At 37.8% G+C, this 26,817-nt stretch overlaps 1 protein-coding gene across 1 annotated transcript in view; it reads left to right on the top strand.

Annotated features, from left to right (window-relative positions):
* LOC124365635 (mitoguardin-like) overlaps window positions 1–26,817 on the top strand; it is a 65,288-nt gene that overhangs the window by 17,201 nt on the left and 21,270 nt on the right. Inside the window, exons 4-5 of the mRNA XM_046821628.1 lie at window positions 23,811–24,025; window positions 26,680–26,784. Of these exons, the coding sequence (XP_046677584.1) occupies window positions 23,811–24,025; window positions 26,680–26,784 (320 nt within the window). The remainder of the gene's footprint in view (window positions 1–23,810; window positions 24,026–26,679; window positions 26,785–26,817) is intronic.

Genomic DNA, 26,817 nt, shown 5'->3' with positions numbered 1-26,817 from the left:
ACAAGTAAGTGTCCATGACCTATTGTGAGCCCTGAATAGCGTTGGATAACAGCTGCAGCCTAACTGATATGTCCTCTACATCGCGTCTCTCGTGAACACTCGCACTGCACTGTTATATCAGGTCATTGTCTAGCATTGACTAAACTGCATATAAACTGGCAGCAAGTAAGTGTCCATGACCTATTGTGAGCCCTGAATAGCGTTGGATAACAGCTGCGGCCTAAACTGATATGTCCTCTACATCGCGTCTCTCGTGAACACTCGCACTACACTGTTATATCAGGTCATTGTCTAGCATTGACTAAACTGCATATAAACTGGCAACAAGTAAGTGTCCATGACCTATTGTGAGCCCTGAATAGCGTTGGATAACAGCTGCGGCCTAACTGATATGTCCTCTACATCGCGTCTCTCGTGAACACTCGCACTACACTGTTATATCAGGTCATTGTCTAGGCATTGACTAAATTGCATATAAACTGGCAGCAAGTAAGTGTCCATGACCTATTGTGAGCCCTGAATAGCGTTGGATAACAGCTGCAGCCTAACTGATATGTCCTCTACATCGCGTCTCTCGTGAACACTCGCACTGCACTGTTACATCAGGTCATTGTCTAGCATTGACTAAACTGCATAAAAACTGGCAGCAAGTAAGTGTCCATGACCTATTGTGAGCCCTGAATAGCGTTGGATAAACAGCTGCGGCCTAACTGATATGTCCTCTACATCGCGACTCTCGTGAACACTCGCACTGCACTGTTATATCAGGTCATTGTCTAGCATTGACTAAACTGCATATAAACTGGCAACAAGTAAGTGTCCATGACCTATTGTGAGCCCTGAATAGCGTTGGATAACAGCTGCGGCCTAACTGATATGTCCTCTACATTCGCGACTCTCGTGAACACTCGCACTGCACTGTTATATCAGGTCATTGTCTAGCATTGACTAAATTGCATATAAACTGGCAGCAAGTAAGTGTCCATGACCTATTGTGAGCCCTGAATAGCGTTGGATAACAGCTGCGGCCTAACTGATATGTCCTCTACATCGCGTCTCTCGTGAACACTCGCACTGCACTGTTACATCAGGCCATTGTCTAGCATTGACTAAATTGCATATAAACTGGCAACAAGTAAGTGTCCATGACCTATTGTGAGCCCTGAATAGCGTTGGATAACAGCTGCAGCCTAACTGATATGTCCTCTACATCGCGACTCTCGTGAACACTCGCACTGCACTCTGTTACATCAGGTCATTGTCTAGCATTGACTAAACTGCATATAAAACTGGCAGCAAGTAAGTGTCCATGACCTATTGTGAGCCTGAATAGCGTTGGATAACAGCTGCGGCCTAACTGATATATGTCCCCTCTACATCGCGTCTCTCGTGAACACTCGCACTGCACTGTTACATCAGGTCATTGTCTAGCATTGACTAAACTGCATATAAACTGGCAGCAAGTAAGTGTCCATGACCTATTGTGAGCCCTGAATAGCGTTGGATAACAGCTGCAGCCTAACTGATATGTCCTCTACATCGCGTCTCTCGTGAACACTCGCACTACACTGTTATATCAGGTCATTGTCTAGCATTGACTAAAACTGCATATAAACTGGCAACAAGTAAGTGTCCATGACCTATTGTGAGCCCTGAATAGCGTTGGATAACAGCTGCAGCCTAACTGATATGTCCTCTACATCGCGTCTCTCGTGAACACTCGCACTGCACTGTTTACATCAGGTCATTGTCTAGCATTGACTAAACTGCATATAAACTGGCAGCAAGTAAGTGTCCATGACCTATTGTGAGCCCTGAATAGCGTTGGATAACAGCTGCGGCCTAACTGATATGTCCTCTACATCGCGTCTCTCGTGAACACTCGCACTGCACTGTTACATCAGGTCATTGTCTAGCATTGACTAAATTGCATATAAACTGGCAGCAAGTAAGTGTCCATGACCTATTGTGAGCCCTGAATAGCGTTGGATAACAGCTGCAGCCTAACTGATATGTCCTCTACATCGCGTCTCTCGTGAACACTCGCACTGCACTGTTACATCAGGTCATTGTCTAGCATTGACTAAACTGCATATAAACTGGCAGCAAGTAAGTGTCCATGACCTATTGTGAGCCCTGAATAGCGTTGGATAACAGCTGCGGCCTAACTGATATGTCCTCTACATCGCGTCTCTCGTGAACACTCGCACTGCACTGTTACATCAGGTCATTGTCTAGCATTGACTAAACTGCATATAAACTGGCAGCAAGTAAGTGTCCATGACCTATTGTGAGCCCTGAATAGCGTTGGATAACAGCTGCGGCCTAACTGATATGTCCTCTACATCGCGTCTCTCGTGAACACTCGCACTGCACTGTTACATCAGGTCATTGTCTAGCATTGACTAAATTGCATATAAACTGGCAGCAAGTAAGTGTCCATGACCTATTGTGAGCCCTGAATAGCGTTGGATAACAGCTGCGGCCTAACTGATATGTCCTCTACATCGCGTCTCTCGTGAACACTCGCACTGCACTGTTACATCAGGTCATTGTCTAGCATTGACTAAACTGCATATAAACTGGCAGCAAGTAAGTGTCCATGACCTATTGTGAGCCCTGAATAGCGTTGGATAACAGCTGCGGCCTAACTGATATGTCCTCTACATCGCGTCTCTCGTGAACACTCGCACTACACTGTTATATCAGGTCATTGTCTAGCATTTCTACTGTCTCTAGAAACTTTTACGTATATTGGTTGTATCATTGGGGCATAAAGTTACATCCCCTACGTCTGCTGCACCTGTTTTTGATCTTATCTTAGTTACAACCTTTAATCTAATATGTTCAAGCCTGAAAAGCTTACTACATGTTCAGTCGCATAACTAATAACAAAGTTTTGCACACGTCGAAACATTGTGTACACAATTAAATTCAGAGTTCTAAAGTCTTCACAGCCAGTCGGAAATTCTTCGACGCAGTTTGTAAACTGGAAAACTTAGATAGATGTCACTAGGAAAACCTATACGAATTAAGGATCGTTTAACGGCCACCCATCCCAAAAGCATGGACGCTCATCGTTGTTTGACTCGTTATCTCGCGATAACCGCTAGACCAAGCCGTTGGCGAGTGGGACTGATTGACATCCAGCTGTTTGTGTTTACACTGCGGTTACTGTCCCTGATTGTCCTTGCCCCATATCCACACCCACTTCCAGCAGCGGCCTTCTATATTAGTGCGCTGACTTCATCTTCTCATTGCTATCTCACGCAAATGTCCTCTTGTTTGGAGGCTCACTTTAGTGCCAGTCCATAAATTTTAAAATCACGTTCATGTCACATCACAGTTTATTTCAGGCGATTGCAAATTCGACACTCGAGTAAAAGTAAAAATCACCTTTCTGTTACCAATCTATGACTTCAGTACCTTATTAATATATGATGCTATGAAACTAAACGATATTTGATACCGATTTAAAACATATTTGGATGATATTTTATAGTTAATTATAATTTTGTATATAATTAATTGATATTTCATAATTAATAACATCTGTAATTTTTCTGAAAAGGTGTTTAAATAATATAGCAGTTCTTTTACACTGTTTTGGCAAATAAAATCGCTTTTCTCTATATTTGATTGCAGTTAATTATAATTTTTGTAAGGGAAACCAAATTAAAGTTGTGTTATCTTATGATCGACTCATATAACAATTAAAAATAACATTTTAGAAGTAACCAAAGTGGTTTATGAAGAATCGTAGAGGTTTTGAGACTTATCGCCTACAAAGTGAGGGTATTCGATGACGTTTCTTCCTGGCCTGATAGAGTAAAAAAGGATATGTGAATATGTTTCAATGACTGCATTTGTCATCAAAGCCTAGGAACTTATTGAAAGCAAAAACATAAGGCCTACACATGGTTTAAGACAAATGAACGAACATTTTAGAACAAGCTCTGGGATTTAAGGTAGGAATGTGTATGAATAAGGTATTTAATTACCCCGTTAGTCTTTAAAACTTTCATAAAGTACGTTAAAGCGTAGTTTTTCTGCAAATAAGTAATGAAAAAGAAAATAGCCACCAGCTGTTCGTTTATATCAATAACTTGACACAACTGTTTTGTTCTGGCTATCAATGTTATGCTTGGCCCGACACTTTGTTGACAGTATGACTCATCGTAAACATGACGTCATGGTGGGAAGGGTGGGAGGTGACTCCGTGGTGGTCAGTGACAGTGGCAGCAGACGTCTACAATACTATTGGCTTTATTATTGTTGGCCGTCGCATCGTTCACCGCATTGAAAATTCTTTGGCAACAGCTGCTGCTGTTTGACACAGAAGTAATCTTGTTTTACGATCACTCAATGTTGAATTTCTGATTAACTGTTCGTACAAGGCCGTTTCATCTTTTATCACATTTTGTTTCGTCTATCTCATATTAATATTCTCTGTGTGACAAACAAAGATACACTGAAATAGAAAAGGAATAATATACTAGTTTTTATATTGTCTCCATGAACGGAGACAACGAATAGTTTTGATTTCTACAATACTTAACCTTATGAACAGACATGACTTTCATTCTTACATGGAATAAATACCTTTATCGACTATTGAACACCACGCAGCCCCTGTAACTTCGGTGGTCGTCATTCATCCTTCTCAATGCCATATTGTTATATTAGGTATAAAAGTCTCCAAAAGGTTTACTATTTTACCTATTAATTTATCCAGATTATGTTTTATATTTATAGGTGATATAAATGTCAATTGATGGCATGAAGGAATAAATGCGCAGTTTGTTTCAACTAGAACCTCTACATACTGTAAGTGGCATTAAAAATAGCAAATAGTCAATTTGCCAATTTTCTTGACCACAAATAAATGAAGTAGTGTCCTAGCCATTGACTTGCATATTCCTTAAAAATTAATAATATAACACAATTTTGGACATTTACCACAGTTTTTGACACCTGAAAAGGGGAAAAGGTTGATTCGAACTCTCAAAACACAGTTTTATTTTTTAATGAAGTAATATTATGTTTCCGATCCGTGATATTGCTGATTAGGATCTCGTTAATGTTTAAAATAATCCACCGTCAATAACACATTTTAAACTAAAATCTAACAAAAGTACAATACTTTATATAATCCTATTAAAGAATGTACTTTGAAGTGTTAAAGAAAGTGTTTATTATCAGCTACTAGATAAGATTTGAATAAATAAATAGTTGTACTTTGACCTGTTTTACTCGTAGGCTTCTTGTCATTGAACACGTATGTTTCCGACATGCGTTAGACTGTAGTCATAACACTAAGATATTTACGTGGGCGGTGTATTACTTTTCGAGTATTTCACTTTTTTGAAGTACTAAAGCGAGCCCGGTGGCAATGTTACTTCTATTCGGGTTAGTATAAAAGACAAACGTTCGTTCTTGGGTTTGGATTTTATTGATTAAAACGTGGCACGTGTTTATGGTTTACAACACAAATAACCTCCTTTACAAAATAGTAAACAAAGATATAAATAAAACCTTACATATTGGAATGTTTTAAACATAAAGATAATATAAATTAATTAATACACAAAATATATTTGTAAATCTGTGGCAGATTGAAGAGAAGTTTTGCCAGCCTACTGAGTTATTGCTTGACAGTGAAATCCCATAGAGTGCATCAAACTCGATGTTGTTAGTTCTCAGGATATCGTGGCGCTCCCATCAGAAATATTATATAAAATCTGTGGCAGATTGAAGAGAAGTTTTGCCAGCCTACTGAGTTATTGCTTGACAGTGAAATCCCATAGAGTGCATCAAACTCGATGTTGTTAGTTCTCAGGATATCGTGGCGATCCCATCCGAAATATCAGAAATATTATATAAAATCTGTGGCAGATTGAAGAGAAGTTTTGCCAGCCTACTGAGTTATTGCTTGACGGTGAAATCCCATAGAGTGCATCAAACTCGATGTTGTTAGTTCTCAGGATATCGTGGCGATCCCATCCGAAATATCAGAAATATTATATAAAATCTGTGGCAGATTGAAGAGAAGTTTTGCCAGCCTACTGAGTTATTGCTTGACGGTGAAATCCCATAGAGTGCATCAAACTCGATGTTGTTAGTTCTCAGGATATCGTGGCGATCCCATCCGAAATATCAGAAATATTATATAAAATCTGTGGCAGATTGAAGAGAAGTTTTGCCAGCCTACTGAGTTATTGCTTGACGGTGAAATCCCATAGAGTGCATCAAACTCGATGTTGTTAGTTCTCAGGATATCGTGGCGATCCCATCCGAAATATCAGAAATATTATATAAAATCTGTGGCAGATTGAAGAGAAGTTTTGCCAGCCTACTGAGTTATTGCTTGACAGTGAAATCCCATAGAGTGCATCAAACTCGATGTTGTTAGTTCTCAGGATATCGTGGCGATCCCATCCGAAATATCAGAAATATTATATAAAATCTGTGGCAGATTGAAGAGAAGTTTTGCCAGCCTACTGAGTTATTGCTTGACAGTGAAATCCCATAGAGTGCATCAAACTCGATGTTGTTAGTTCTCAGGATATCGTGGCGATCCCATCCGAAATATCAGAAATATTATATAAAATCTGTGGCAGATTGAAGAGAAGTTTTGCCAGCCTACTGAGTTATTGCTTGACAGTGAAATCCCATAGAGTGCATCAAACTCGATGTTGTTAGTTCTCAGGATATCGTGGCGATCCCATCCGAAATATCAGAAATATTATATAAAATCTGTGGCAGATTGAAGAGAAGTTTTGCCAGCCTACTGAGTTATTGCTTGACAGTGAAATCCCATAGAGTGCATCAAACTCGATGTTGTTAGTTCTCAGGATATCGTGGCGATCCCATCCGAAATATCAGAAATATTATATAAAATCTGTGGCAGATTGAAGAGAAGTTTTGCCAGCCTACTGAGTTATTGCTTGACGGTGAAATCCCATAGAGTGCATCAAACTCGATGTTGTTAGTTCTCAGGATATCGTGGCGATCCCATCCGAAATATCAGAAATATTATATAAAATCTGTGGCAGATTGAAGAGAAGTTTTGCCAGCCTACTGAGTTATTGCTTGACAGTGAAATCCCATAGAGTGCATCAAACTCGATGTTGTTAGTTCTCAGGATATCGTGGCGATCCCATCAGAAATATTATATAAAATCTGTGGCAGATTGAAGAGAAGTTTTGCCAGCCTACTGAGTTATTGCTTGACAGGTGAAATCCCATAGAGTGCATCAAACTCGATGTTGTTAGTTCTCAGGATATCGTGGCGCTCCCATCAGAAATATTATATAAAATCTGTGGCAGATTGAAGAGAAGTTTTGCCAGCCTACTGAGTTATTGCTTGACAGTGAAATCCCATAGAGTGCATCAAACTCGATGTTGTTAGTTCTCAGGATATCGTGGCGATCCCATCCGAAATATCAGAAATATTATATAAAATCTGTGGCAGATTGAAGAGAAGTTTTGCCAGCCTACTGAGTTATTGCTTGACGGTGAAATCCCATAGAGTGCATCAAACTCGATGTTGTTAGTTCTCAGGATATCGTGGCGATCCCATCCGAAATATCAGAAATATTATATAAAATCTGTGGCAGATTGAAGAGAAGTTTTGCCAGCCTACTGAGTTATTGCTTGACAGTGAAATCCCATAGAGTGCATCAAACTCGATGTTGTTAGTTCTCAGGATATCGTGGCGATCCCATCCGAAATATCAGAAATATTATATAAAATCTGTGGCAGATTGAAGAGAAGTTTTGCCAGCCTACTGAGTTATTGCTTGACGGTGAAATCCCATAGAGTGCATCAAACTCGATGTTGTTAGTTCTCAAGATATCGTGGCGATCCCATCCGAAATATCAGAAATATTATATAAAATCTGTGGCAGATTGAAGAGAAGTTTTGCCAGCCTACTGAGTTATTGCTTGACGGTGAAATCCCATAGAGTGCATCAAACTCGATGTTGTTAGTTCTCAGGATATCGTGGCGATCCCATCCGAAATATCAGAAATATTATATAAAATCTGTGGCAGATTGAAGAGAAGTTTTGCCAGCCTACTGAGTTATTGCTTGACAGTGAAATCCCATAGAGTGCATCAAACTCGATGTTGTTAGTTCTCAGGATATCGTGGCGATCCCATCCGAAATATCAGAAATATTATATAAAATCTGTGGCAGATTGAAGAGAAGTTTTGCCAGCCTACTGAGTTATTGCTTGACAGTGAAATCCCATAGAGTGCATCAAACTCGATGTTGTTAGTTCTCAGGATATCGTGGCGATCCCATCCGAAATATCAGAAATATTATATAAAATCTGTGGCAGATTGAAGAGAAGTTTTGCCAGCCTACTGAGTTATTGCTTGACGGTGAAATCCCATAGAGTGCATCAAACTCGATGTTGTTAGTTCTCAGGATATCGTGGCGATCCCATCCGAAATATCAGAAATATTATATAAAATCTGTGGCAGATTGAAGAGAAGTTTTGCCAGCCTACTGAGTTATTGCTTGACAGTGAAATCCCATAGAGTGCATCAAACTCGATGTTGTTAGTTCTCAGGATATCGTGGCGATCCCATCCGAAATATCAGAAATATTATATAAAATCTGTGGCAGATTGAAGAGAAGTTTTGCCAGCCTACTGAGTTATTGCTTGACAGTGAAATCCCATAGAGTGCATCAAACTCGATGTTGTTAGTTCTCAGGATATCGTGGCGATCCCATCCGAAATATCAGAAATATTATATAAAATCTGTGGCAGATTGAAGAGAAGTTTTGCCAGCCTACTGAGTTATTGCTTGACGGTGAAATCCCATAGAGTGCATCAAACTCGATGTTGTTAGTTCTCATGATATCGTGGCCGCTCCCATCAGAAATATTATATAAAATTTGTGGCAGATTGAAAGAGAAGTTTTGCCAGCCTACTGAGTTTATTGCTTGACAGTGAAATCCCATAGAGTGCATCAAACTCGATGTTGTTAGTTCTCAGGATATCGTGGCGCTCCCATCAGAAATATTATATAAAATCTGTGGCAGATTGAAGAGAAGTTTTGCCAGCCTACTGAGTTATTGCTTGACGGTATGTGAAATCCCATAGAGTGCATCAAACTCGATGTTGTTAGTTCTCATGATATCGTGGCGCTCCCATCAGAAATATTATATAAAATCTGTGGCAGATTGAAGAGAAGTTTTGCCAGCCTACTGAGTTATTGCTTGACGGTGAAATCCCATAGAGTGCATCAAACTCGATGTTGTTAGTTCTCAAGATATCGTGGCGATCCCATCCGAAATATCAGAAATATTATATAAAATCTGTGGCAGATTGAAGATAAGTTTTGCCAGCCTACTGAGTTTATTGCTTGACAGTGAAATCCCATAGAGTGGCATCAAACTCGATGTTGTTAGTTCTCAGGATATCGTGGCGATCCCATCCGAAACATCAGAAATATTATATAAAATCTGTGGCAGATTGAAGAGAAGTTTTGCCAGCCTACTGAGTTATTGCTTGACGGTGAAATCCCCATAGAGTGCATCAAACTCGATGTTGTTAGTTCTCATGATATCGTGGCGCTCCCATCAGAAATATTATATAAAATCTGTGGCAGATTGAAGAGAAGTTTTGCCAGCCTACTGAGTTATTGCTTGACAGTGAAATCCCATAGAGTGCAATCAAACTCGATGTTGTTAGTTCTCAGGATATCGTGGCGATCCCATCCGAAAATATCAGAAATAATTATATAAAATCTGTGGCAGATTGAAGAGAAGTTTTGCCAGCCTACTGAGTTTATTGCTTGACGGTGAAATCCCATAGAGTGCATCAAACTCGATGTTGTTAGTTTTCTCATGATATCGTGGCGCTCCCATCAGAAATATTAATATAATATCTGTGGCAGATTGAAGAGAAGTTTTGCCAGCCTACTGAGTTATTGCTTGACGGTGAAATCCCATAGAGTGCATCAAACTCGATGTTGTTAGTTCTCATGATATCGTGGCGCTCCCCATCAGAAATATTATATAAAATCTGTGGCAGATTGAAGAGAAGTTTTGCCAGCCTACTGAGTTATTGCTTGACACGGTGAAAAATCCCATAGAGTGCATCAAACTCGATGTTGTTAGTTCTCAAGATATCGTGGCGATCCCATCCGAAATATCAGAAATATTATATAAAATCTGTGGCAGATTGAAGAGAAGGTTTTGCCAGCCTACTGAGTTATTGCTTGACAGTGAAATCCCATAGAGTGCATCAAACTCGATGTTGTTAGTTCTCATGATATCGTGGCGCTCCCATCAGAAATATTATATAAAATCTGTGGCAGATTGAAGAGAAGTTTTGCCAGCCTACATGAGTTATTGCTTGACAGTGAAATCCCATAGAGTGCATCAAACTCGATGTTGTTAGTTCTCAGGATATCGTGGCGATCCCATCCGAAACATCAGAAACATTATATAAAATCTGTGGCAGATTGAAGAGAAGTTTTGCCAGCCTACTGAGTTATTTCTTGACGGTGAAATCCCATAGAGTGCATCAAACTCGATGTTGTTAGTTCTCATGATATCGTGCCGCTCCCATCAGAAATATTATATAAAATCTGTGGCAGATTGAAGAGAAGGTTTTGCCAGCCTACTGAGTTATTGCTTGACAGTGAAATCCCATAGAGTGCATCAAACTCGATGTTGTTAGTTCTCAGGATATCGTGGCGCTCCCATCAGAAATATTATATATAAAATCTGTGGCAGATTTGAAGAGAAGTTTTGCCAGCCTACTGAGTTATAAGCCCCATTTCTGAGTGGCGCTCCCATCAGAAATATTATAATAAAATCTGTGGCAGATTGAAGAGAAGTTTTGCCAGCCTACTGAGGTTATTGCTTGACAGTGAAATCCCATAGAGTGCATCAAACTCGATGTTTGTTAGTTCTCAGGATATCGTGGCGATCCCATCCGAAACATCAGAAATATTATATAAAATCTGTGGCAGATTGAAGAGAAGTTTTGCCAGCCTACTGAGTTATTGCTTGACGGTGAAATCCATAGAGTGCATCAAACTCGATGTTGTTAGTTCTCATGATATCGTGGCGCTCCCCATCAGAAATATAATTATATAAAATCTGTGGCAGATTGAAGAGAAGTTTTGCCAGCCTACTGAGTTATTGCTTGACAGTGAAATCCCATAGAGTGCATCAAACTCGATGTTGTTAGTTCTCAGGATATCGTGGCGATCCCATCCGAAATATCAGAAAATATTATATAAAATCTGTGGCAGATTGAAGAGAAGTTTTGCCAGCCTACTGAAGTTATTGCTTGACGGTGAAAATCCCATAGAGTGCATCAAAACTCGATGTTGTTTAGTTCTCATGATATCGTGGCGCTCCCATCAGAAATATTATATAATATCTGTGGCAGATTGAAGAGAAGTTTTGCCAGCCTACTGAGTTATTGCTTGACGGTGAAATCCCATAGAGTGCATCAAACTCGATGTTGTTAGTTCTCATGATATCGTGGCGCTCCCATCAGAAATAATTATATAAAATCTGTGGCAGATTGAAGAGAAGTTTTGCCAGCCTACTGAGTTATTGCTTGACGGTGAAATCCCATAGAGTGCATCAAACTCGATGTTGTTAGTTTCTCAAGATATCGTGGCGATCCCACTCTCCGAAATATCAGAAATATTATATAAAATCTGTGGCAGATTGAAGATAAGTTTTGCCACCTACTGAGTTATTGCTTGACGGTGAAATCCCATAGAGTGCATCAAACTCGATGTTGTTAGTTCTCAAGATATCGTGGCGATCACCATCCGAAATATCAGAAATATATATAAAAAAATTTGTGGCAGATTGAAGAGAAGTTTTGCCAGCCTACTGAGTTATTGCTTGACAGTGAAATCCCATAGAGTGCATCAAACTCGATGTTGTTAGTTCTCAAGATATCTGGCGATCCCATCCGAAATATCAGAAATATTATATAAAATCTGTAGCAGATTGAAGAGAAGTTTTGCCAGCCTACTGAGTTATTGCTTGACGGTGAAATCCCATAGAGTGCATCAAACTCGATGTTGTTAGTTTCTCAAGATATCGTGGCGATCCCATCCGAAATATCAAAATATTATATAAAATCTGTGGCAGATTGAAGAGAAGTTTTGCCAGCCTACTGAGTTATTGCTTGACAGTGAAATCCCATAAATGTGCATCAAACTCGATGTTGTTAGTTCTCATGATATCGTGGCGCTCCCATCAGAAATATTATATAAAATCTGTGGCAGATTGAAGAGAAGTTTTGCCAGCCTACTGAGTTATTGCTTGACAGTGAAATCCCATAGAGTGCATCAAACTCGATGTTGTTAGTTCTCAAGATATCGTGGCGATCCCATCCGAAATATCAGAAATATTATATAAAATCTGTGGCAGATTGAAGAGAAGTTTTGCCAGCCTACTGAGTTATTGCTTGACGGTGAAATCCCATAGAGTGCATCAAACTCGATGTTGTTAGTTCTCAGGATATCGTGGCGATCCCATCCGAAATATCAGAAATATTATATAAAATCTGTGGCAGATTGAAGAGAAGTTTTGCCAGCCTACTGAGTTATTGCTTGACGGTGAAATCCCATAGAGTGCATCAAACTCGATGTTGTTAGTTCTCATGATATCGTGGCGATCCCATCCGAAATATCAGAAATATTATATAAAATCTGTGGCAGATTGAAGAGAAGTTTTGCCAGCCTACTGAGTTATTGCTTGACGGTGAAATCCCATAGAGTGCATCAAACTCGATGTTGTTAGTTCTCATGATATCGTGGCGATCCCATCCGAAATATCAGAAATATTATATAAAATCTGTGGCAGATTGAAGAGAAGTTTTGCCAGCCTACTGAGTTATTGCTTGACAGTGAAATCCCATAGAGTGCATCAAACTCGATGTTGTTAGTTCTCAGGATATCGTGGCGATCCCATCCGAAATATCAGAAATATTATATAAAATCTGTGGCAGATTGAAGAGAAGTTTTGCCAGCCTACTGAGTTATTGCTTGACAGTGAAATCCCATAGAGTGCATCAAACTCGATGTTGTTAGTTCTCAAGATATCGTGGCGATCCCATCCGAAATATCAGAAATATTGTAGCCTATATTTTTTTTATAAATAAAGTATACATTTCATTGTTTTAAAGTACAACACTATGTATACTGTTATTTTATCTTCTGTTTATGTACTACAAGTTTGGAATGACTAACTGACCACCTGGAATTCCAAAAGATACCCCTATTGAAGTGTTGTAATTTTATCTCAACTAAAAATTAAAAATAATATTCGTATATTTTAGCGGACGTCAAGAAACCTCCTTGTAATGTTGTTATGCTAAACATAGGCCTACATTTAAACGCGAAATATAAATAAGGACCCAATAGCGTTTGTAGCGTTTGACCCTTAAGATGCCCGTACATTAGATTTGTTGGAGCGTCCGCGTCCCATCAAACACTCCCTAACATTGGTTCTCATGGTGATTATCAGGGTTAAAGACTTACTTGACCATACACTGTGATCTTAGTAACAGTTGTAATATCACAAATATGTATGTTCTTATATATTTGTAAATTAATATAACTGACATTAACTTCGTTTGTAACAATGTTTTCTACGTCAAATAATAAATATTGCTACTTGAAAGGGTTACATGATCTGCTGTTGTACATTAAGTACTTGTGGCTTCAAAGCTTGACCTTTTATTTGCCAAGGTTGACGATCATATTAAATTAACTCATTGTATTTTTGTAAAATTAATATCAAGAAGATGTTAGTACATGCTCAGTTTGTATTAACTGTATATAATGTCAATGTGAATCCTACTTAAAACTGTTCACCCTTATAATACATATTTTTGTATGGGTTTAACGTTTGTATGGGTCTACGCCGTATCGATTCACAAGGGACAGCAGCGAGATAAATAGGCTCGTTATCCATCAAGAGAAACGAGATTCACCGAGGTTGACTGATGGAAAGGGATAATGCAAAATGTGATGAGAAGTAGCGAAGTTTTCCTTGTAATTTATCACTTGTCAAAGTACAAAACGAATAGTAAACACTTGGCTCCGTATAAACTTGCGCATTAATGTAGCAAGTCGCATTTTCCTTAGTAAATAAGTGTGTACGGTTTAAAATCGAAGGAATATTGAACTAATTATATATAGTCTTGTAATAAAAATGTCCATCGATCTTGTAACATCAAACACGTGTAGACAGATCTACGAAATAGAACTTTTCCGAAGGTAAACGTAGCTCCCTACACCTGTCTAACGAGCTACATTCCAAATGCATTTGAATTAGTAAAAGAAATTCCAACAGATGGTGCCACGGACTATGCGCCACCCACTGCCATACTCAGACAGATATCAACTTAAATGTCTGGCACATGTCTCATTAAATATGTTTATGCCACGGCACGTTGCCCATTGCGCCACCCACTGCCATACTCAGACAGATATCAACTTAAATGTCTGGCACATGTCTCATTAAATATGTTTATGCCACGGCACGTTGCCCATTGCGCCACCCACTGCCATACTCAGACAGATATCAACTTAAATGTCTGGCACATGTCTCATTAAATATGTTTATGCCACGGCACGTTGCCCATTGCGCCACCCACTGCCATACTCAGACAGATATCAACTTAAATGTCTGGCACATGTATCATTAAATATGTTTATAACACGGCACGTTGCCCAACTGCCATGGCCACCCTTGCCATACTCAGACAGATATCAACTTAAATGTCTGGCACATGTATCATTAAATATGTTTATGCCACGGCACGTTGCCCATTGCGCCACCTACTGCCATACTCAGACAGATATCAACTTAAATGTCTGGCACATGTATCATTAAATATGTTTATAACACGGCACGTTGCCCATTGCGCCACCTACTGCCATACTCAGACAGATATCAACTTAAATGTCTGGCACATGTATCATTAAATATGTTTATAACACGGCACGTTGCCCATTGCGCCACCTACTGCCATACTCAGACAGATATCAACATAAATGTCTGGCACATGTATCATTAAATATGTTTATAACACGGCACGTTGCCCATTGCGCCACCTACTGCCATACTCAGACAGATATCAACTTAAATGTCTGGCACATGTATCATTAAATATGTTTATAACACGGCACGTTGCCCATTGCGCCACCTACTGCCATACTCAGACAGATATCAACTTAAATGTCTGGCACATGTCTCATTAAATATGTTTATAACACGGCACGTTGCCCATTGCGCCACCTACTGCCATACTCAGACAGATATCAACTTAAATGTCTGGCACATGTATCATTAAATATGTTTATGACACGGCACGTTGCCCATTGCGCCACCTACTGCCATACTCAGACAGATATCAACTTAAATGTCTGGCACATGTATCATTAAGTATGTTTATAACACGGCACGTTGCCCATTGCGCCACCTACTGCCATACTCAGACAGATATCAACTTAAATGTCTGGCACATGTATCATTAAGTATGTTTATAACACGGCACGTTGCCCATTGCGCCACCTACTGCCATACTCAGACAGATATCAACTTAAATGTCTGGCACATGTATCATTAAATATGTTATAACACGGCACGTTGCCCATTGCGCCACCTACTGCCATACTCAGACAGATATCAACATAAATGTCTGGCACATGTATCATTAAATATGTTTATAACACGGCACGTTGCCCATTGCGCCACCTACTGCCATACTCAGACAGATATCAACTTAAATGTCTGGCACATGTATCATTAAATATGTTTATAACACGGCACGTTGCCCATTGCGCCACCCACTGCCATACTCAGACAGATATCAACTTAAATGTCTGGCACATGTCTCATTAAATATGTTTATGACACGGCACGTTGCCCATTGCGCCACCCACTGCCATACTCAGACAGATATCAACTTAAATGTCTGGCACATGTATCATTAAATATGTTTATGACACGGCACGTTGCCCATTGCGCCACCTACTGCCATACTCAGACAGATATCAACTTAAATGTCTGGCACATGTATCATTAAATATGTTTATGACACGGCACGTTGCCCATTGCGCCACCCACTGCCATACTCAGACAGATATCAACTTAAATGTCTGGCACATGTATCATTAAATATGTTTATGACACGGCACGTTGCCCATTGCGCCACCCACTGCCATACTCAGACAGATATCAACTTAAATGTCTGGCACATGTATCATTAAATATGTTTATGACACGGCACGTTGCCCATTGCGCCACCTACTGCCATACTCAGACAGATATCAACTTAAATGTCTGGCACATGTATCATTAAATATGTTTATGCCACGGCACGTTGCCCATTAAATAAGGTAATAACATGACACTTTCCACATGTTACCCTTCACTGTATTGTTTCTCTTAATTTGTTCTAGATGCATGTATAATTTGTTGGTGTATTTGTATAACTTTTGCTTTTTTCATAATAAAACTTGTGAATGTATACTATATATACTTGTCTATACCACCATAAAAACTCTGTTATTTCAAAACTTGATCTATGGCACTTAGCGCGTTATATATTATTCCATATTCTATAAAACTCCTTCTACAAAGTTGTTTTACACATTACAGGGTCACGGATTTTGTAAGCGGTCGAGTAGGATTACATAATCGAATTACTCGATTGAAATTGAAATACTTGAATTTCGTCATCGGCTCAATTTAGTCGATATCCTTTCCTGATTATAGTCCAAATATAGTTTAAGTTTCATTCAGCAGGTTTTTGACAGAAGAACGCAATTATGGCCTTCCACAGTATAGAGGATAAAGAACAAAATAGTCGCCATTGTAAATTAATCAGCAGTCATGCACAGTGTTTTGGGTTAGGAGATTTTTTACAATATGGCTAGTGGAAACACCGAATAAAAGTTATTTGATACATAGGAAAGTAAAGAAATATAGGAAAGGCGAAATAGTGATCCCTTTTTACCCCTCACTCTTTTGATAGTGAATGTAACATTGACCGTGCACACAGTGCCTCCAGTTTTAATTTATGAAGTTCTGATTCACTTAAGCGGTCAAGATGGAGCGCTTGAAAACACGACGTTATATGTATCAACGATACTTGTACATAACCAGCTTTGATAACCGGGTGAATGGATAATTCGCTGCATCCGTATCTCTTAATGTTTTCATTTCACTCTTCATTTTTTTATGTTGTCGCATTTTCAGACCAAATCGAACTTACGACTATCAAATACACTAATATGAAACTTGACAACATCCTCATGTTCTAACCGAAGTGACTGACAATGACAACTTTCAATCACGTGAATACAGAACGACACGCCCCTACATTCATCCTAGAATATAGAGTTAACCTGTAGATTTACTAGTTATTTTGGATATTGGGTTAATATATTTATTACATATTTAGTTATTGCCAGTACTATACAGGGCATCCATATTCACTCTGAACATGATTTATTTACATTGTATTCTAACAAGAATACACTTTCCTCAATAAATACTTGATTCATTACTATCAATATATTTATTTGTTTTCAATTTAAAGCGCACTATCGGGTCACAATATCACGTGTATGGCTCTTAAATGAATGTATGGCCCTTAATCTCTCAAAACAGTAGTAGCGTACCCCTCCTCTTCACCACCGCTGCTTATTTACTAACATGCAATCAGGTCAATAAATGTGCCCTTGGGTCAAAGGCAATATCCTGAGTTCCCCCCTCCCCCCCTACTGCTCCAACATGCCCTGTTTGTTACTTCATTTTGCTCGTGGAGTCTAAAAATAGGCAAGTCCCCCGCACTTTAATTGCATTAGTGAAATACTCAATTAAATTCAACAAGGATAAGATTTATGGTTTTTTAATTACCAATTAAAACTACAAATTTTGTTTTAAGTCACACACAATTAAAACAATTCAATTGCATTAAAATAGAGGCTAGGTTCTGTAGAAGTGTGGATTTCTGATTGGTCCTCTTCAGATTTGTGCACTACAAATTATGTCTTGGTAAATGGCTCAACCGTACCCTTACAAAAAAACTCTATCGGAGGTATTCGAGCATTACTGTTTATTTTCTTGAGAGTTTGAAGCGCAATAAGCGATCACATTTAAGGGTTAGATAGATGTATCCTGCAACAATCTTTTTAAGCTTGTGTTTGGGAGATTAATCTTCAGTTGTATTTTCTTCAATGACCTAGCTATTATGATCAAGATGGTTCTAATCCTTCTCGAAGTTGCTGTGACGAATCATAGTTTTATGTAGGTTTTAAGTAGGCTTTAATAATGAAATTATAGAAGATCTTTCGCGAAGAATCTTGTATGGTATGGAAAGAAATTAACAATTGCTTTTGTCTTAACAAGACTCCTGTTAAGATGATATTCATAGAAAGCAGCTCATAGTGAAATTTGTATGTAATTTTCTCTTGTCTTATTCTTTTGTGTTTATTTATGTCCATGATGAGGAATAGTTTAGTTAAGGTTTACTTTTGTCAAAACTTATCTATTTTAAACAGGTTTATAATGCCCTTCTGTAGGACCTCCGATTAATTTTATCGTTATTACTATTGCAATGTTTATACGTGGTGCCAGACATGCCATGTATGCTATAGCATTCCTATATCGCCTTAATACAGAGACTTGTTTGCGGCTATTCTTCTGAAACCTATTTGTCTGAAATAGCCCAAATATTTGAACGATGAGAGAACGAATGTAATGACACTAAAATTTTGTTTCACAGAAATACATATAAGGCAGTTAAATTCATTTGAAAACAAAAATACTGTATTAAGCTAATTACATTTTAAAGTGAGCCAAAATTCATCACGTTATTTGATCTGCTGCTGTATTATGGTTGGTGCTATTTTATGGTTCAGCAATGTGCACCCAAGAAAATTCTACGTCAATTTAACAGTGCAAGAAACGACTATTCCGTTTGGTCAGAGAGTGGACTCTCTTGATCTTCTTTGATCATATCATCTCTCCTCTGTAAGGCACAAGGAAGCTCTCTGATGAAGTGATAAGTTTCATAGAATGCACCCGCATTCATGAATCATCTCTTTGTGATAAACCTTTTCCCACGTACAAGTCGATTGAAGACAAGGATTTTGCTGCAAGTTTAGAATTACGCGTCTAATGCAACTTACACTGATTGGGATTAGTTTTAATGGGCAGTTGATGATTACTTGGAACATTGATTGTTTCCTAAGTTCGTTAATATAATCCGTACTTAACAATTTAACACTCCGTGAGTATTGATTGGGCGCGCTGGTAACCACAATTCTGACTGCTGTCAACTCACCTTACTCATATTAATGGGATGGGTGGATTAATTACCTGACCCCATGCAGCCCTTGCAGCTCTCGGGTTCATCTTCTGTCGTCTACTAAACAGTTCGTATACATGTCACGGAGAAACTAGGAAGTTGAGATTTTCAAGAGTAGTCAAGAGTCCGAGAACTCCTGACAACCGTCGATAACTCCAGAGGCAAATTGTATTTATTTATCTCAACTTGTAGTGCCGTAACTATACAGTACTAACAATACACTCATGAAAATGTTAAAGGATGATCTATACAGTTTTGTGTTAGGACGTGTACGAGTAGTAGGAAATTATTTTGGAGCCACTCCACTTCAGTAAGTTGATGATGTTCTATCGAAATCTCGGGCCAGTCAACTCCTGAGACATCCAACGTTTGAATTCTCGATATTAGTTCGATATTTCTAAGACTCTTGTGTCATTGTGTGTCAACCAATAACTGATTTTAGGTACGCTCTATTCCAAGAAAATATAGGTCTTACCGCGTCTTGTAGCATTTCAAATTTTATTACTCGTCTCCGTATTCACGATTACAATCCCATATTCAACGTTTGAAACATTTAAATAAATAATTAATATAACGAAATGCGGTATCATTGTGTTTTTCAGAGGCGTTGGAGAACAATCACTTTATCGGTAAAATGTCCTGGCCATTTTGTACATTTTTCATGTAAATAGTTATGGTAATGCTAACATTCACGAACACGTGTATCTGGCATTTCTTGCGAACTCACTAATAATCAGTAAGCCTAAGCTATTGGTTAACTAAGTATAATCAACAATTTATAAAATATTAATTAGTAATGCATAGATGCATAGGTTTCTTGATTTTGATAGTTAATGACAATTTGGCTAAGGTGAGTTAAATCGCCCATTCAAATGGCAACATTTGAAGAGTAACAAAATTACAAAAGTCTCGAAATCCACTAACGCTGCTTAATGTTATATTTCAAAGTATTGACAAATATGTTTATTACCAAAGCTTGCAGAAACACTCCCAATTATACTGGACATTGTTGAACGACCGAATGAAGTCGTTTGATGTACTGTAAACTGCACTTCCATCATCCTGGTGTAAAAGTCTGATTGATGCTCTGTGCAATCATTATAGTCGACAATGTTCATAATGCAAAGCTCAGTTCAACTAACAGTGTTGCCAGTTATTTTGTGATGAATGATTATAAAACTGAGAAAGAATGTATTCATAATTTTAACATTTATAAAGAACGATTGTAAATATCTTTTATGCCATCAACGATACGAATTCTGCTTGGTGACGTCAGCAGTTCGTGCACCAAACTCCAAAAAAATGGATTTAGATAAGATTTGGAAAGTGCAATGTTACTGATTCCTCTGTGTATTCAGTATTATCCTAACAGTAACTCGTTCGAACGTTGCTGTTGGATTGTGATCAGTTGTAATTTTCCCTTCCTTAAGTTCTGAAAATATGGATATTTTTGCTCTGGTTCAAAACACATTTCGATCCGCAGTTTAGTATTATATTGATCTAGGGATATTGATGCAGGCTAAAGTCTGAAATCAAATCTCCATCTATTCCTTTTTATATGACTGTCTAAAACTTAATTTTGAAAATTAAGTTCTTTCTGAAAACCAACATTCTTTCTTAATTACGAGTATTTCGCGCAACTGTAGGACAGTTTAATTATGTACGTAAATGTGGGATGTGTTATGAGTCTATCGTGGGCAGTTGGAAACATCCACAAACACTGTTTGATTACACCGTAAACAATTATTGATACAAAATACAATTATTACACCGTGTTGACTTCAGCGTAAATATCGTTGGTATTTGTTTGGGCTGTAACATCCACGAATAACTTGCAACATAAAATCGAGTTTTCATCTATTAACATCCATATTTGGTTTGAGAGTTTTGATTATAATTGAGTTCGTTTGGTTGTATGTAACTAATAATAATTCTCAAAGCGGTTTTGAACATAAGTAAACAGAATAGACATCGTTACAGTTTCGTTTTAGCATTTAAAGCATTTCTACAATTTGTTTAAGTTATTAAAAAAATATATATTCTTAAATTGTCGTCGTTCCATGTTTTATTGGTTTTTTAGAGTATCAGTTCCGATTAAACGTTTTTTACGTTTAAAAAGTTCAAAAATTTAACATTTCAATTCTTGCTTTTATGAAATGGCAATCTTCATATGAGGATTTTGTTCAGCACTTCAGTATTTATTCTTCACTGACTGGTGTTCTAGAAAATGTTTAAATAACAACATATTGAGCGAAGTGGCCCGAATTGGCTGTCTTCAGAAACTAAATTTGTGTGGTAATCTGTCATTCCTCGGTCCAACTCAAAACAGTGGTTTTCAAAATTTCAAGACACTGCTGAGGCAAGATATAAGTTCGGTCTAAATTGGTAATATTAAGTTGCAAATCATATTAGAATCAGTAGTTCGGTTTAGAACGCTTAAGAGATATTACATTTCACATATCAATATTACAATTTTAGAGATCGTAAGAACAGTTAGGTGATCTATACTTACACTCGTATAATCGGTACACAGAAAACAGTAAGTTTCCTTTACAAATCGATAACCTATTTAGAAGAGTAAGTTTTTAGGTCCAAATCAATTTTGAGCAGTGGAAGTTCATTTTTATTAAATAACTTCTGTAAAAGGATCTGTTTGGTTGGATTTGAATTGATGCACAACCTGTGAACTGTAAGCACCACTTGTTTTTATCCAAATATCCAACTGTGTATCGTTAAATTCAATTATTGTTTATTTTAAAACATTTTCAAGTTATGATAATTTATAGTTAAATACGTTTTATAAACCAATTTATTGATGGAATCCTCCTATAAATGTCAATTAGCACTACTATTCTTTAACGTACACAAGTGTGATGAAACATCGTATAGTCAATCAACCCTCTGTTGTAAGGGTAGACAAGATCTCCCCTCCCGCCGTAATCACCCCCCCCCGCCCACACACATACTGTATACAGTCGCAACGTCCTGGTGTGAAATCGCAAATCGTCTGGCTTCGTCTCCAAGCCCCTAAAATGAGATTTATTCCCTCATTGTTGCCGTTGCCAACCGTTTCTTGTCTGTTAGCAATATCTTGCACCCCCTGCTCCCCCGCCTTCTCCTGTCATCATTTCTCTCTTACATCCGTGACGCACACTAGGGGAGCTATAACAGAGAAAACAATTACCGCGAAGTACTTTGTAGATAGTTAAAAATTAATTACTCTTTTACATTTATATGGCGTTTAAATAAGAAATCTACTTAGTGTTAAAAGATAGGACTCAAGATTATCGCTTCCCTCCCATCCTACCTATTGTTAGAGAAAATAAGAAATTCTTATGACAGGGGAACATAGGCAACATTATTATTAAAGGCGAGTTACGAGGCGAGTAGTTATACTCATATATTTACAGTTTAGACAGAATCGATAATTTGATTATTCTGTTAGAATCTCCTTATAAAAATGTTAGTATGATTGTGCGATTATCGAGTTCAGCTCCATTTCACCTTCCGCTTAGAGCAGTGTCTGAAATCTGACGGTGTTTCAGACTTGACTCATGGAATCTGGAGTCCAAATCCGTCTGCAGGGATCCAAAAAGTCAGTGACGCAGAAGCTCAGACCGAACTGAGAGCTGAAATTTGTTTAATTTATATTAAAAGTGTACTATTACTTAGTTCTTTTGAAAATGAGTTATTATATAAGTATTATCATAATAATTCAATTCCGTAAAAAAATACTTAAGACAAGCAAACTTACTTTGATTAACTTGGGAATTAGTGATACGACAATACTTGCAGACGGCGTTTCGTGATCTTCAGTATGCAAAAGTTTTAAGAGTGTATTAAACTTATCTTACGCTTGTTTGTGGTAGATCTAATGGTGTTGTAATATTTTGTTTACAATTGCTACATCATAATATGATAACAATAGGGGTCTGAAATCTAGTGTTTTGACTACTGTGCCAAGTTTGATGACAATGTTTTAGGTACCGCTATTCTAATTTGATATTTTAAAAACATCAAATGCTTGGTCTTAACACACAATCAACAAATTGTGTAATTGTTGAGTTACAATTTGTTGTTGTAACTCAACTTAGCTATACCAGATTTACTCTTCACTGAAGCTTGGTATAACATCTAAACAAAACATGTTTCTATGATAAAAAGTTAAGCTCAAGCTTCCTCGGACGTGTTGGATAGATAGTCCGCTGTTTGTGTGTTGTGTACGTGACCAAGAGGTACAACATTTTAGTATCAAAAATCCAGTTTTCACGGAAGGACGACATTGTGCATTTTGTTAATGTTACACAAGGAAGGGCACTGTTTTCGGCTGAAAGTGACACATGAGTAGTGATTAGAATATATAAATGTAGAGAAAGAACCAGTTTCTAGTGAAAGGTTGTTTTTCTGCATAAATGTGTGTTGGTAAAAAGAAAATAATCATTGTTGTTTGTTTTCAGGCATGGAGGCGCTAGAGACAAGCATAAACTACTGGGAGGACGCGCTGGCCGTGTACACTAGCCGCGGAAGCGGGGGGACCTTGGCTCTAACCAGCGAGGATGAGGCGGAGTTCTCTCGAGAGCTGCAGAAACTGGTGGAGGCCGCCTACAACCTACAGGAGCAGTGCGAACTGTTGTTCCTGGATCAGGTGAGGGAACTTACTAGGTCATGTCATCTACGTTAATCTTCAGCTGTTGTCCCTTTATCAGGTAGGAAATTTTTTTTTCTGAGCGACCTAATTTTTTGGCAGTGCGAGCTATTTGTTCAAATAGAGATTTTTTCAAATAGAGATACTAGTAGAAATCAATATAATTATCTAGAGTTATTCCTACGGATAGTACGGACTGTGGTAATTTAAGGGGGTTCGGTATGCCCTATCCTTCCCATGTTAATTTGGCCAATTTTATGTACCTTTTTCTCAGAAACCTTTAAAGCTATCATCATCAAACTTTAGGACACTACTATTTAGACCTTTGTTAACATTTAGTGCGGAACAAAGTTAAAAAAAAAAAGTTTTTATTTAATTTGTTGTAAATAAAAAATTTATTAATTTTTTGTAAAATAATTTATAATTATAATTTTTTTAATAAAAATTTAAAATAGATTTTTATAATGTCTTCCGCTCTAAATGTTAACAAAGGTCTAAATAGTAGTGTCCTAAAGTTTGATGATGATAGCTTTAAAGGTTTCTGAGAAAAAGGTACATAAAATTGGCCAAATTAACATGGGAAGGATAGGGCATACCGAACCCCCTTAAATAATTAGGTCTAAGATCAGGTGTAGATTTCTTGAACAGAGCGACATGTTTCTACTGGATGACTTATGATAATAAATACGTAAGTTTTAGTACATGAGCTGTTGTTCTACATAGATAAAAACCCATTATCTTCAAAACCAGTGAAAACTGTTGGTCTCGGACCAAGCTATGAAGGTAGGTCTACTTGAGTTACTGAGTAAAGTAATTTGTATTTCAGGTCAATGTGCTGTAGCAGTGACAGAATGTATTTCCGTACCAGTTAGAAGAGTAATGCAATTCATGAGGGTATTGGTCCAAGCACCAATCATTGTGGAACATTAATTTAAAGGAGCATGAGATTGCTAATTAGATGGCTCTAATTCTTGAATAGTATGTGATAACCACTATCAATATAAAGTGCCACGCAGTTTTCTTAGGCAGAAGCTTAGGTGTTTTATGAAGAACTGATCATAATAACATGAATTAATTTTAAATTTTGTTGTTGGATTGAGTTCGTGGTCTTGGATACGACAGAATGTCCAAGAAACTAATACAGTAAATACCGTGGTATTGAGGGTGCAATCGAAACGGGAATATCTTGTGGGGCTGCAGTAATAAGTGCCCTTTCAGGTATGTATACGTTACAGTTACAATTTTGGACAATTCGTTTCTTGGTTTCAGGCACTAAATATTGGTGGATAATTCTTGTGCACATTGGGGATAGTACTTTCTTTGGTGTTGTAGTTTAGGATGAATAAGCTTTTACTAGTACCAAGTAGTGTCATCAAGATATTGTAAAATCATTTTATTACACAGAAAGTTTTGAAGTACGGTAATAACTTAAAGTGCGGGTATATGGGATTTTGTTGTGCAGAAAGGATCAGCGTTACCATGTCTGCTGTTAGCTCTCCGAAAAACTAACCTTTTCTACAAAATATGTAAATGAGTTTAAAATATTATTTGATAGCTCTCTCAGGCATTTAGGCTGGCCCTCCTCCTGAGTACTATTTTGTTAGAGATATGGGACCATCGTGAAGGGTGTGTTTTGCTCGTCGACATCTCCGAAGGTGCTGCGGTATCCAGTACTGATGACTCGCACAAATACTTTCTATTCTTGTTCAAACGATCATAAAGATTGTTTTCTTTGTTTGGTAACGTTTTTACCTCCTGAGTACTATTTTGTTAGAGATAGGGACCATCGTGAAGGATGTGTTTTGCTCGTCGACATCTCCGAAGGTGCTGCGGTATCCAGTACTGATGACTCGCACAAATACTTTCTATTCTTGTTCAAACGATCATAAAGATTGTTTTCTTTGTTTGGTAACGTTTTTACCTCCTGAGTACTATTTTGTTAGTGATATGGACCATCGTGAAGGATGTGTTTTGCTCGTCGACATCTCCGAAGGTGCTGCGGTATCCAGTACTGATGACTCGCACAAATACTTTCTATTCTTGTTCAAACGATCATAAAGATTGTTTTCTTTGTTTGGTAACGTTTTTAGTTTAATTTTTGCGGGCATCTAATAAAATAAGTTACCATCAGAGTATACTTAGTTGTGTAAGTACTTCAACCATATTTTTTTCTATCCCCAAGTGACACCACATTGTATTGGGAATCTATGTCCATTGCTTTTTAATTATTAGCTCAAAAGGCAGTTGTTACTGATACTGACATCATATAGGCTAAGTAGACCTAAAAAAGTGGCGCAAAATCTTTTTTACACGCACCAGGTACATATACTGCACTGATAAGAAACATTTGATAGAGGTACTGGAATAAAAAAAACTGTTAATTCATTCCTGGAAATCAAGAAATGGAGAAAGTATTTGAAGTAAAGTTGTCTGTGAAAAGGATTGTGTACTCTTTAAAAACGTTTGCTCTAGTTTATTAGCCTTCATACACTTCTAAAATCATTCTAACTGAATTAACATCTTAATGTTAGTATAAGTAAGTAAAGATTAATCAACTACAGTAAACTTTAATAATAACAATAGTAAAAGTTGTAAAATAATCCTAAGTGAATGAACATCTAGATGTGTATATAAATTGTGCATGATGTTGCCAGAGGTCAGTCCTGTTCCGTGCGGAGAGTTCAGTTCGCGGCGCGGAGTCGGAACACAGGTCCGGGGACTACTCCTCTCCCGAGTCCTTTGTCTCTGCTCAGGATCAGGTAAGTTGATTAACGACATTGTTGGTAGTAGTG

The sequence above is a fragment of the Homalodisca vitripennis genome, chromosome 6, assembly GCF_021130785.1.
Source record: "Homalodisca vitripennis isolate AUS2020 chromosome 6, UT_GWSS_2.1, whole genome shotgun sequence".
In the NCBI taxonomy this organism is placed as follows: Eukaryota; Metazoa; Arthropoda; class Insecta; order Hemiptera; family Cicadellidae; genus Homalodisca; species Homalodisca vitripennis.
This window is presented reverse-complemented; position numbering and strand designations above follow the sequence as displayed.